A 14,033-nucleotide genomic window follows, 5' to 3' on the forward strand; every position below is an offset into this window, starting at 1 on the left:
AAACTTTATTCGAAACCAGGATACCAGCCTTATTTGCCTGAAGTTTTACTACTGAGTTACTCTCCGCCTCTTTTTGTAGTTGTCATTTATTTGTTTATATAAATGACAGTACTTTCGAACAGAAACTATACCTAAGTGGTAATTGCGAACAATGTTTGCTCACCAATGCGATGCCTACAGACGAGAAACGTCGTACGTATATTTAAAATATAATAATACAAGATATGGGGTTCGTCGTGCTTATACATGGCTAAATTTTAAACTATAATATTACAATTCGTCTCTATCTGACGACATCAAATGCACGAGGGAAATAATTATCAATAATCATTTAGTTAACGCTTTCTGCCCGCAAATATTGCAATCAAAACACACACACACACACACACACACACACACACACACATATATATATATAAATTTATATATTGTTTTAAAGAAAATAGCCGGCAAAACCCAGGAGTTAATCGTTGGGCTGTGGACAAAAATAAATGAATCTATCATGCAAGAGCTGATGCGTAAGGAGGTGTGCGTGTAAACTATATAGAAAGAAAGGTTATTTTTCTAAAGAGATACGCGATAAAATAAAGCCTTCTGGTTCACTGAGATCCAGACTCTATGGCCTTCATAAATATATATAAGGAAGGTATACCGCTTAGGCCTATCTTGTCTATGGCGGAGTCTGTCCAACACTCTCTCGGCTATTGACGATTATAAAACCGGTCCAGGCTCTATACATTAAATATTGCGTTCCCGACTCATTTGTTAAACATTTACGTGAGTTGTAGCTCGGTGTTGAAAATGACTTCATGTGCTCATTCGACTTTTTTAGTTTATTTACAAATGCCCCGCTACAAGCGACCATTAATATTTGCACCGACTCTCTTTATAATAGTAATTTAACCCCCACCCTTTTCCCAGGCGCATATTTGTTGAACTCATGACGATCTGTACTGAAGTAGTAGAATTTAGCTTCGACAACGCTATGTACAGTCAGATCCGCAAGATTCAAATGGGAAGTCTCTTTGGTTCTGCATGAGCTGACATTTTTGTGGAATTGCCACATCTGGGCAGGAGCTGCTAAAAACAGCCTATCCTGCCTTGACAGAGCACAAAATAGACTTCGTGGTTTAGTGGGTATGCCCTTTTCTCTTCCCTGCAACCTCTCTCCCAGAGAAGAGACGTTGCGAGCCTGTCTGTTTTATCGTTATTTCCATGGCAAGTGCTGGTCTGAGCTCCAATCCCTCGCCCCCCCTTGCCAATCTTTCACAAGAAACACCCGTCTAGCTGAAATTACTGTCAATAATTTTCCCCACTCTCTATCTGTGCCTAAATCCAAACGTAAACCATGAGCAAAGCTTCTTTCTTAGAACTGTACGCCAGTGGAACTCTCTGCCGCTAGCCTGTTTCTCACCTGACTACAACTTGGACTCCTTCAAGTCCAACATAAACAAACTCCTGACAAACCTCCCCCTTAAGTAAGACACTCTATCAAAACCCCCAATACTAATGATTACTACAATACTATCTCGTTGATTACTGTACACGCAATAACCATTATCCCTCAGTCGTCTTCGGGCCTTGATAAGTGGTGACCCCCATGTAAAAAAAAAAAATAATGAGTCGGCATTGTTTTATGATGTATCGAAGCCATCAATATATTTCAGATACGTCGACGACACTTTTGCAGCATAACCTATGAAAATTAGGCAAAATATTATTCTACAAACTTAATTCTCTTCATACAACCTTATTATTTACTATGGAGAACGGGAATGTCGATTAATTGGCTTCACCGGATGTTTTAGTTGAACGCAGAAAGAGTTTTTTTTCCTACAACCGTCTACCGCAAGCCGACATTTACCGGCCTAAATATGAACTGTCGTTCATTTGTGCCTATTTCCAGGAAGATAGGGCGTATTCAGACGTTAGTATATACATTCCTTAGAATTTGTTCTTCTTGTAAACTAGGATGCGAATTGAAAACCGTCAAATACATTTTCATTTGCAACGGTTAATCGGATAATTTAATTAATTATACTATTAAAAGTAAAGTAAAAAAAAAATACAATTCTCCTACAGTCTTTGGTCCTTCCAAGCGTCCTGTCTACTTAAAAAAATCCTTGGGTTGAGGAAACCGGTCAGTGTTTGGGTACACAAATCATTAAATATGTGTCAAATCGCTACGCGTCCGTTGCTCTATGTTTGTTCTTTGGTGTAGAGTCTGCATTTTCTCTAGCTGTTAAGGATAGTTTGCCTAACATCACAGGAAGTAATTTACGAATTTAAGTAGTTTACGAATTTAATTGTCAGTTTGCTGCTGACTATGTGGATCGAACCTTCTTAAATTTGCAGACGCGAATTTTGGAGTCAGTCTCTATTCTATCACGTAGGCTTTCTCTCTCTCTCTCTCTCTCTCTCTCTCGCTGTCGACAGAATGAATTCGTCAAGTCATTAGACTTATTTGAGGATATATCTTAACTCTCCCCCTTTGTCCGCACTTGTACATATATTTTACATAATTGTGAATGTTTTATTTCATTCGGATTCCCACTCACCTCTCTTGTTTTCTCCCTCGATAAAATTTACACGCACACCCCATTAAGTCTGTGCTCTTACGTGATATTTTTATCTATGTTTTGCACACCAACGATTAACTCCTGATGAGTTTGTTGGCGAAAGTGGTTCCTTGGGTTTTGCCTGCTATATTCTTTAAAGCAGTTTATAAGTTTTATACCGTAAAACAGATATACATATATATATATATATATATATATATATATATATATATATATAGTACAACTTCGGGATACGGCATAAAATATTTGAAACAAGATACAGTATACTATATAATACACATGTATATAATCAAGTACCATTATAAATAACATTGTGAGAAGGGACATATTACGTAACCAGGGGCAAATACCGTGACCAGGGGCTGAAAAGATAGTATTCCACATCGTAACCTGAAAAACCGTATCCTAGAGTAACCGTATCCCAGGGTTCTACTATACATATATTTGTTAAAGTATAGATTACTTTAGATCCCAGCAGATAAATAGAGATATGAACATACTGAATCTTATTATAAACAAATCTGCATATCTCTTTTCTCTATTTCTCTCTTTCTCCCTTTCTCTCTCTCTATCTATCTCTCTCTCTCTCTGTATATGTGTGTGTGTGTGTGTGTGTGTGTCCGTATCAGAGAGAGAAAGAGAGAGAGTGTGTACATGCGTGTAAATAAATAGATAAATAGATGGACGAATAGATATAAATATTGGGTTAGATACAAGATGTCAATGAAACATCTGGTCTCATAGAATTTTATGTACAGCCTGATATCATGCAACTATACCTATCAATATAAAGGTAGAGCCATAAACACAATGTCCACTATAAAATTTCGTGTTTGTAAAAAATGCTTTAGTTCACTGGATCGAAAACAAAATTAAACGGTCAATACGAACAGAGCAACCTTTTTGTTGAGTTGCAAAGCTGGAAAACTATTTACTTTCTTTTCACGCGTGAACAGCTCCGTTCGTCAAAGCAATAGAAATATTGCAAAAGAAATTGTCAGCGTAGGAAGCGTGAATAGCTCGCACCACCAAACAATCAAAGATTGTATATTACTGTTTTCATTCACAACTTATGTACAATGTCAGCTAAAATGATGAACAAATATGGGTCGTTCGTGTTCGCAGTAATATTCATATAAAAATTATAAAATACACAAGTAATTTAACCGTTCATATATAAATTACTAACAGGAGACCTCTTCGTTGCTCGAGATATAATTACGAGATATAGTTACGATAATTATTATGCACTTTTTCATTATGCTCATAACACCATAGTACATTGTTTTGTATTAAATACCATCTCCTACCGTTCAGATGCCCTTATATCGTAGGAAGAATCTGAAATATTGGGGAATTAAAACGTGTTTTATACATATAGTTTGGATTTAGTTAAAATCGGATATACGTATTAGAAGTTTTATGTTTTTTGTTCCTTACATAAAGATAGAGACATATGAAATGTAATGTAGAAACACAGAATTACTTTCATTTTATAAACTTTATACTCCTGATATAAATTTAAGAAAGAAAATATATTTGCCATTTTAAGGGCTTATGTCCGCATACATAAGAATACACTTTTATATTTTATGTAAATTCTGTGACCTTAGTGTCTATAAGCAACGAACAAAATACAGATATTGTGTACACTTAAATACTGAGCAATAACTACAGCTGTTTCCTAGAGATAACTTGTCATTTAAATGAAAAAAAAATACTTGCTACGTTTACTAACATATTATTTATAAAATATAAATAGGGAAAATATAAATTAATGGAAAGTATTCTTTACACAGAGTAAACAATAAAGGGACATTTTAAAGTAGAATCAAAAACCATCTACATGCGTGTGTTATTATATCCATATCTTAAATAATTAATGTATTTTATGAGAGAAACATTACAACAAAAAATCAGGATGAAAAAGAAACCATAGGTGATTTTTCCGGGTACATATACACGCATATTTTTAAGATATAACACACAAAAAAAGAAAACTAGCAATTAAGGATTGTCGGTTTCCGTGTAGGTTATCGATCCATGCGTCCTATTCAAGATTGTCTGCGACAAACCAAAGAGGATATCACGCGTATTGATATGAGATCTGAGTCGAGTCGTTGCATTTCTTATCTAGGAACTTGTAAACGTATTGATATCAAAATGCAGTCATTTATAACGATTACATCAATTTCGCTGTTATCTGCCTGCTTAATCAGAAGTAAACTGAAACAATTATTTAGTGTTTTGCATATAACGTTTCTTTCAGAAGATTTTTCTCTCTAGCTATCCTCGTTATTTTCTCATTCTGTATTTGTGCATTTTTTAATTTCTTTATTCTTTCACAATGGATATATTGTTCAAATATAATATATATATATACTACAAAGAGTTTACAATTGCTACATAGTATAAGGCTGGAGCCATGATGAAACTATACGCATATAAAATGAATGGATCAAATTTAGCCTTATAGACACTATACTCGAATGTCGAAGGTCTCTCTGTACCAGGGTTCGTCAGGACAACCTGGCATGGGTATATTTTTCCCTACAAGTTAATCAGTAGTAAATATTCCAAATAATATTGTGTTCACGGCCCAAATAAGATCTCCTCAGTATGGCTAACCAACACTGGCTTTTACAAAGAATAGTTCACCTTCTCCAAGTGATGATCACTCAAGTAACAGTATAAAACAAGATAAAGCCTAATATATGAATTCTTGTCCTAATAACAAGATATACCAAAAAAGGTATGCTATAATGTATTTAAATGCTGAAGTAAGGAGAGGACAATAATGTTCTCAACTTCTTTACACACTCAGCGTTTGAGAAGTAAAAAAAAGACTAAAATGGAATATTCGAAGGAGAATACATCTTATAGAGAGATCAGCAATGGGGCCCCTAAATTTTTGAGAACTTCGATTGTATTAAAATGAAACACACACGCACGCACACACACACACACACACACACACACACATATATATATATATATATATATATATATATATATATATATATGATATAATAACAATCACTCTTCTCCGTTGCCAACCTGTCAAAGCAAAGTAAGTCTACGCTTTTATTAGTTGGCATTTAAGGTAGGAATTCCGATTTATCCATAAAAATAGAAATTTTGCAACAATCATTGTAGACTATCGATTGATCCTGCGTACAGTGAAAATAAAACATGATATTTTGAATTGTTCTGTATATTTACATTGATATTCAGTTAGCTTTTAGACACTTACCTTTTTCTAAAGGTGCTTTCTTGTATTTCTCTAGTCTTTTGACTGCTATGGACTCCAGTTTGACTCTGGCGGCAGGGTATTCTTTCAAGACGTCCCACAAATCTTGCTTCGACAAGCAAAACAGATCAGAATAACCGACCGATCTGACAGATGCTGTACGTCTGTTCCCCGCCGTACCCATGTTCAGGATACTGATCTCGCCAAAGTAACTGCCCGGTTTCAGAGTGGCCAACACGGTTTTACCGTTGTCAGCCACGACTTGAAGCCGACCTCGGTTTACGATGTACATTTCTTTGCCAACTTCACCTAAAAAGAGAATAAAAAGAAAAATACTAAGATACCAGTTGAGAATGCAGTAAAATTTAATATATTTAAACATTGTTGGCATCTTACCACAAATAAGATAATGATGTGTCAAATTGTTTTTTTTTTAAGTAATTATTTATAGACAACATAATTTATAAATGAATGTGCTGTTTCCATTGGGGGCGGTGTGTGTTGACATGTTTTGGATGAACTGCTTTGTTTTTATTTATTTATTGATGCTGGTTTCATCCTTAATGATGAATATATACATTTTCGTTCAACAATTAATGACTAATTTTTTTAAAAAATATTTATATATACATATATCTTTTATTAATTATGTATGTCTTCTCTAACTGTATATACTTTGTATATGTGTATATATGTATATAAAAATTTATATAGTTACAGATAAGTATGATTCTATATATATATATATATATAATATGATTCTAATATGATTCTATATATATATATATATATATATATATATATATATATATAGCTGCATGGACATGTATTTGAATCTAGTATATAAACAAGTGTATGTAGACGTATATGCGTATATATGGACGGATATATATATATATACATACACAAACACACACATATATATATATATATGTGTGTGTGTGTGTGTCTGTACGAAAGTGGCTTAATGTTTTTTTCACTTAGATTAGAAAAGCATAAACAGAAACAATTTTAATAAATCTAGCAAAAAAAAAAAATGAATAGGTTGTACAGAAAAATAAACAAAAACATAAATGCTATAATATTTTCAACAACCGCCACCAAAGATATGGTGAAGGAAACCAATCTGTTTATGCATTAAAATAAACGTGCTGTTTCTGAGCAGGCAACCCTCAAGTCAGACGGCTTCTTTGTGGTTTACAAGCGACTACATCTAGCCTAAATTATAAGGCTGTATATTTGTCTGTAAATTACTATATGTAGAGATATATTTTCATATAGTTGTATTACTTATCGTACTTATAACAAGAGTGCTGATTAGTTTTAGTTTTACTTGTATGCCACAACTCATACTATTTAATAAAATACAAAAAAAAATGTAATTGAAAAACTGAGCAACACTCGCAACATTTGATGAAAAAGAATCTAACCCTATGTTCACTCGACCCTAAAGCCTGTATAAACATTTTCATTCTCTTTCATGGTTTACATAATTTTTAACGTATTGTGCTTATTTTCTCCTTAGGTGGTTTGCAATCGGGTTGATGAGAAGTAATTCTGTGAAATATAACTGGATTCGAACTTATTTCAGTTTCCGTCGTTATATACTTCACCGCCATCACTACATCAATAATTTTCTAGTCGTGCATGAAATAAAACAAGAAAAAAACGTAGCATTTGTCTTTTATAGGTCTTTAGCTCGAACACAGTCCATTTTTCACATTATTTACGTTGCACAACAGTTTCGACTTTATCGTTATTTATTAAAAAGTCTTATTTACGATAAATTAGCCCCAGACAAGGCATACATCCACTTGATGTACGGAGCTAAAAAAAACGAAAAATTGTTAATGCAACACGAGATGATTTTTAACTTAATCTTTAAAAGACCAGGTCTATAGGTAGAAGAACAACTGTCATAAAAAAGAGAGTTCCACAAGTAAGCAGATCTTAGAAATAATCTACCGGAAGCGAAAAATTATAACAATGTTCTCGAACATGGAATTTATTAAGGACATTTAATATAGCAGATTATGTATTAAACAACTGAAGCATGTCTCACGTATCGTTTACGAATTCTTAGACACTGACAACTTATATCACTTAAATAGATCAGCCGTCAATCAAAACATTATTTATGTAGTAGAAGTTGTGTAAAAATAGAAAACAGAACAAATAAATAAGAAATAAAGAACAAAATAAATGGATAGGAAAATGAGAAAATAAATAAAAAAGACAGAAGACAAAACTAATCGTAAAAATAGAAGACCAAATTAATGTATAAGAAAAAAGACAACTTTAATTAATAAGGAAAAGAAGAGAACTATTCGAGGATAAAAACAAAGGAAAACAAATCTAAAAGCTAATCGATAAGAAGTAGAAGACAAATTTAATCGAGAAGGAATAAATGACAAAAGTTCTGTTCGTCTAATTGTATTTACCGTTTTGAGATCTATGGCAGTGCATTTTATTTATGTAGAAATTCTCTTTTGCATTTTATTTATGTTGAAAATCTCTTTTAAAAGCATGGCTCCAAAATGCAATTCATTGGTAGCCCATGCTCATATCTTAGATGTTATCTATTGAGAATATAAGAAACAGGTCAGCAGCCTACTTTAAAACAACACACACACACACACACACACACACACACACATATATATATATATATATATATATATATATATATATATATATATATACTAGCTGTACCCGGCCACGCGTTACTGTGGCTCAGTTTGTTAAAATGGAACACATTCCTCAAGAAAAATTGCATTTTGTTCGTTTATTTACTTTTATTATTTTTTGCAATTTCTTTTAATCAATAAAAGTTATTTTTCCCCAAAAAAAGATTAATTTTTTACCATAAATGGTAAGGTGAAAGTTTTTTTTTCAGGAAAACTTGCACTTTTTTTTAAAAGAAATTTGGCAGTAAACGCTTCTCTTTTAAAACGGAATTTTTATTATAAAAAGAACAGATGAATGCTTTACATGAACACTGTAAATAGTTATGAGAATATAGAGAAAAGTGTGATTCTTTTTTTCATGAGAATGTACAAATTATTTTTTTAACAGATGTTCAGAAAATAAACAGAAAAATACTTCCATCATTAATTATGCAGAAAAATAAATAAAATATTGATTTAGTGTTTCAACATTATGCTTATAAATTACGATAACACTTGATGAGTATGCACTGTTTTACGGTTGTTGTAAAAATGGAACGGAAACTTAAATTTCATTCCGTTTTAATCTTTCTTAATTTTTTAATTGTGCCCCCCCCAAATGAATATAATCAAAACAGTAACATTCAACAATTGTACTTTATGTATATAAAACACAAAAATATATATATAAAAAAAAGTTAATAACGAAAGGGAAATAATTCCATTTTTAAACGAAAATGTCAGTTTGGTATATCTTTTTGTTATTTTTTACATAAGTCCAGCTTACCATTTACATTGCAAATGTCGACATTTATAGGTTGTCGGGTTTACAACGAATAAACACTCCAATCTAGTAGATGTATCAGAATTTTTATAGGAATTTTTGACACCCCTATCACGAAACTGCGAATAAAATATAAAAAACTCGTAATTTCTCTTTTAAAAGTGGGTTGTTTATTTTCTTTATGGATTATACTTCCAAAATAAACCAATAAAGTTGTTTTAAAAGTAATAGAAATATTTTTTTTATTTTTTAAAAAAACAGTAATGAATTTTACGAACTCAATATTTTTCAATTTTTAAACTTTATAAATCTATCAAAATTTTTCTATTGATTCTATTTTTACGATATTTTCATGATCAATGTGAAATTTTATGCTCTTTCTAATAAACCGAATATAATATTTTAGACAAACGTTTTTATTTACATTCACGCCCCCCATTTTCAAGTGTCTATTTAAAAGTAAATAATTAATTTACACACCAAAGTTTTTTATATCACAAATTGAAGAGAAAAGGTCAATAAATAATATATTCAAATTTAAAACAAAAAAAGTAGTGTTTTTTAGAAATTTACCTGTAAACTTCGAAGTTTTTTTTTTTTTAAACCACGTTGTTTTTTCTTTTGTTTTTTTTTTAATGAAACGTTGGTCCTTGCTCCTTTAATTGAAAAAAATAGTGCTTGAGTTACATTTTTCGAGGAGTTATAAGCTCGGAAAGACGGGGTGGAATTATTCACTATTTTTTCACGAAATTTCTGATACACGTACCAATCTACCCATGTTAGAACGGCTTTCGGAATAGACACCCCTAACCTTGTCAGTATACCCGAAAAGCTATAAAAGTTGAGGTGTCGAATGTGAACGATGAGTTGGACGTAATGTAAAAATGCACTGACTTTAAAAGGGAACAAAATTCAAATTTCCGTTCCATTTTTACAACAACCGTAAAGCAGAGCATTCTATGCAAATTTTACATAACTTTTTTTTTTTTTTTTTTTTTACATTTTCACCCCAAACAAGGCACATTGCCACTTTAATGTAGGGGGCTACTATCAGGGGAAATATTTACTGGGGAACTATGTAGGGATTAGGGCAGCGAGATGTTGGTTCACGTTGCACTTGACCTTATGCATGTCAGTACAGTTGGGGAAGCAGTGACCTGGAATGGAATTCCAAAGTCTAGCAGTTCTGGGGAAGAAACTACTGGAGTAGAAAGATCTTTTACATCTAGGGATCTCTACAGTGTGGGGGTGGGATTTTGTAGCTTGTCGGGTCTGTCGAGGGTGTTCACGTCGTGGGGGCACAAGTGCTTGCAGTTCTTCAGAGCATTCACCATTATAATACTTGTAGAACAGGCAGAGGGATGCAACGTTTCGACGATGGGACAGAGGCTGAAGTTTAGATGCCAGTTTAGGGCCTATCAGATTTGCGACTCTCTTTTGAACCCATTAAACTTACTGTATTTAAACTTACTGTATTAATGCTATTTTTTTAAGCAAAAAAAAGAAGAATATTTATTTTTGGCTATGAATTCCTAAACTCATTTCACCCTAAATAATTTAGGTGACTGAAATAGGAATCTAATTGAATCTTTTATTTCCTGATAGTATGTGAGAAATTTATTTTTCTTCGAATTCATTAATACGGACTTTAGGGCCTTTTTTCGGAATGTTCCTGTAAACATTATTTTTTATTGTTACAAATTACGATGCTTTATTTATATAAAAAAAGCAAAAATAAATTCTTGCGTTTTTTATTTACTACTGAAAACCATAACTTTAGTAAAGGTATTTTTTGTTTAAGCAAAATAAAACATTTTCCCTAAGAGTTAAGTAAAAATAATTAGTTCATTATATTCTGCGATCATTATTTGATAAATACTGACAATTTAATTAAAATTAATTAATTTCCTGATTTTTAGTGAATTTTTAAGTAAAGGGAAGGGTCAAAATATTTATACACTTTGAGCGTCGGCATTCATTTATCTGCCCCTACCATTTTTCGATGAATATTTGATAGCAAAGCGACCACGTGCGGTTAATTTAAATCAAATTTCAATCACATGGTTACATTATCAATAATCATGTGATTAAACCCATTGAAAATTTACCGATATTGCAAACACATTATGTTTACATTAAGCCTGTGAGACCAAAATATCCTTCTCTGACATTTAAAAAAACCCGGGAGGTCAGGAAAAAGAAATGTCCAGAAAATCGCTAGATTTTATACTTTTATCATCTGAAATTTTCAAAAATCACCCCCCCCCAAAAAAAAATTCCATATTTTAACTTCCTACACTAAAATAATTATAAATATAGTATATTCAATATATAAACTGTTCCGTGTTTTCTTACTATATGTTTCTGGAATTATATTGAAGGGGTTAGCTCCCCAGAAGGCTTATATATTTTATCAGCTAGTTTTACCTGTTTTTTTCAGAGAGGCTATTTTTTTTTTTTTTGCAAGAAACAAATCATAAACTCAAACTTTTTATGATAAAAGTTAAATTGAAATATACTGCAAATTAAACATCACAATAATGGTGCAACATATTTTGAAATTAGAAAAATAAAAAAACAAAAAACTTTGTTTTAGCATGTTAAAAGTATTTAGGTTGGTGGATAATTAAATTCTACTGTATTGGTATAAGTTTTTTTTTTTTTTTGCTGTTGTTTCTTGCTTTTTACAATTTTCGATAAAATACTTCTAAATTAAGCTGGATTGCTTAGATCATATTTTAAAATAAACTTCGGAGGTTGGAATACCCCCCTCACCGAAAATGTACTTGGAAAAATCGATTTTATAGCGAGATTTAAGAATGGTTAGCCGAAAAAAAGGTGAAAAACAAAACAAATAATCAATAAATAATTGTTACGAAAGGCAATAAATGCTACTTTTTTTTACTTACATGAATGAGTTTATTTTATTTTTTAAAGTATTTTTAAGCGCTTTTCTTTATTTTTTAATCTAAAATTGTAGGTGTGTGGGTGCGAAATATCTCCAGATTTTCTAGAATTCCCCGCTAGATTGCAAACGAAATCTCCAGATCTAGCAGGAAAACCGCTAAATTGGAAACACTGGTCACGTGACAGGAAGCGGTAATAAATAATCGTCCCTAAATAAAAAATGGCCTATCGGTATAAAGAAAACCACCTATTTATCATCGAAAAATTAAGTATAATGTTATAATTAAAAAGAAATATGTAAAAACACACATGGATATAGTAAACATATTATATAAAAACGTGGAAGCCATCCGTCCAGTGGTTTTTTAGACTATTAATTGCGAACGAACCAAGAGTTACATTTATATATATATATATATATATATATATATATATATATATATATATATATATATATTGGAGTGGAGAGGGCTCCCGTAAGCCGTGGTGAAGGCAACCTTTCTAGGAGAAGCTGATTAAAAAAAAACATAAAACGGGAGACCACACCCGCATTAAGTTGGTCTGCAGTTTATCTTGTTGCTCGCTGACTTGCTCTTGTTTGTTGCTGGATCTAAACATTTTGAACCGAGAGAGAGAGACTTGGCTGTCGTAGAAATCTAAGACTCTGTAACATCATCTGTGTATAGATACTCCCTCAGGAATTTGTCTATTAAAATGGTTCTGTGGCGATGAAAGTCAATTTTGAGCTCATGGACTTTAAGTGTCTGAGGGAGTGCTGCTCGTCATACACACACACACACACACACACACACACACACACATATATATATATATATATATATATATATATATATATATATATATATATATATATATATAGCCTTGGAGATTTGAAAAAAAAATCACTCGACCGCCGGTTGAGTTTGAGGGGACATTTACTCGTCCCAAAATATTTTTACTCGTCCGACTTTATGTCTTTGTTTCAATCAATAATATTAAATAATTTTACAATTCAATTATATTTTTCTTCTTTATTCTTAATAAAAATATCAACAAACTATTCTTCCGATACCCAAATTATGTTATAAAATTTCATACAAAAATTAAAATATCTGGCCTAAACCGTGGCTGTTGCAAAAAGGTGTCACGAAATCTCCGGGTATTCATGATTGTGGATTGAAATCTCCTGGTACGAGATCTCCGTGGCCCGAAATCTCCGATATTCAAAAAAAAAAAAAAACACCATTTAGCTGAAATGAACTAGACTTCTTAGAAAATCGGCATGGGTTAATATCTTTTTAAAATTTAAACTGTCAATTTTTCTTTGTAATTTATGAAAAAAAAAACTTTGCTATAGAACAGAAATTGGTCTTATTTGTTTCTTTTAAAACAGAGGATTCACCTCGGAACAACACTCTAAAATTTAGAATATTATTTTTAAAATTTGGAATCGGTGATTTTTTGAAAGTTGCGCAAAAAAGAGCATGCAAATATCTGAATTTATATAATTGAGAAAAATATGATTTCTTACTTGTTGTATAATTTAATTTTCGGTGCGTGCTTGACGGAACGATGCGTTTTTTGCCTCTTTCAAATGTTCGTATTTACTTTTGTAAGCATGAAGTGTATGTAGTTGTACCTATTTACAATGACTCCCCACGGGACAGACTTAGACGCCGGGGTCGTTTTTTAACGTGGAGAAAAGGTACAAAAATTAAAATTGTCTCAGTCGTGAAGGATTTCTCCTCCACTGAAAGAGAACGAGAAATGGAAGTGCCGCATCGAAGAATAGATACTACACTTTGATTTGGGCCAAAAAGCCAAGGAAGTGTATGTAGTTGTAGCGT

At 32.1% G+C, this 14,033-nt stretch overlaps 1 protein-coding gene across 1 annotated transcript in view; it reads right to left on the reverse strand.

Moving 5' to 3' along the window:
• The window catches only part of LOC145293788 (uncharacterized), a 185,371-nt gene that overhangs the window by 81,376 nt on the left and 89,962 nt on the right, over window positions 1–14,033 (reverse strand). Inside the window, exon 2 of the mRNA XM_080140337.1 lies at window positions 5,833–6,138. Coding sequence (XP_079996463.1) covers window positions 5,833–6,138 — 306 coding nt within the window. The remainder of the gene's footprint in view (window positions 1–5,832; window positions 6,139–14,033) is intronic.

This window comes from Euprymna scolopes, chromosome 15, assembly GCF_053919585.1.
Source record: "Euprymna scolopes isolate OS-2025 chromosome 15, ASM5391958v1, whole genome shotgun sequence".
In the NCBI taxonomy this organism is placed as follows: domain Eukaryota; kingdom Metazoa; phylum Mollusca; class Cephalopoda; order Sepiida; family Sepiolidae; genus Euprymna; species Euprymna scolopes.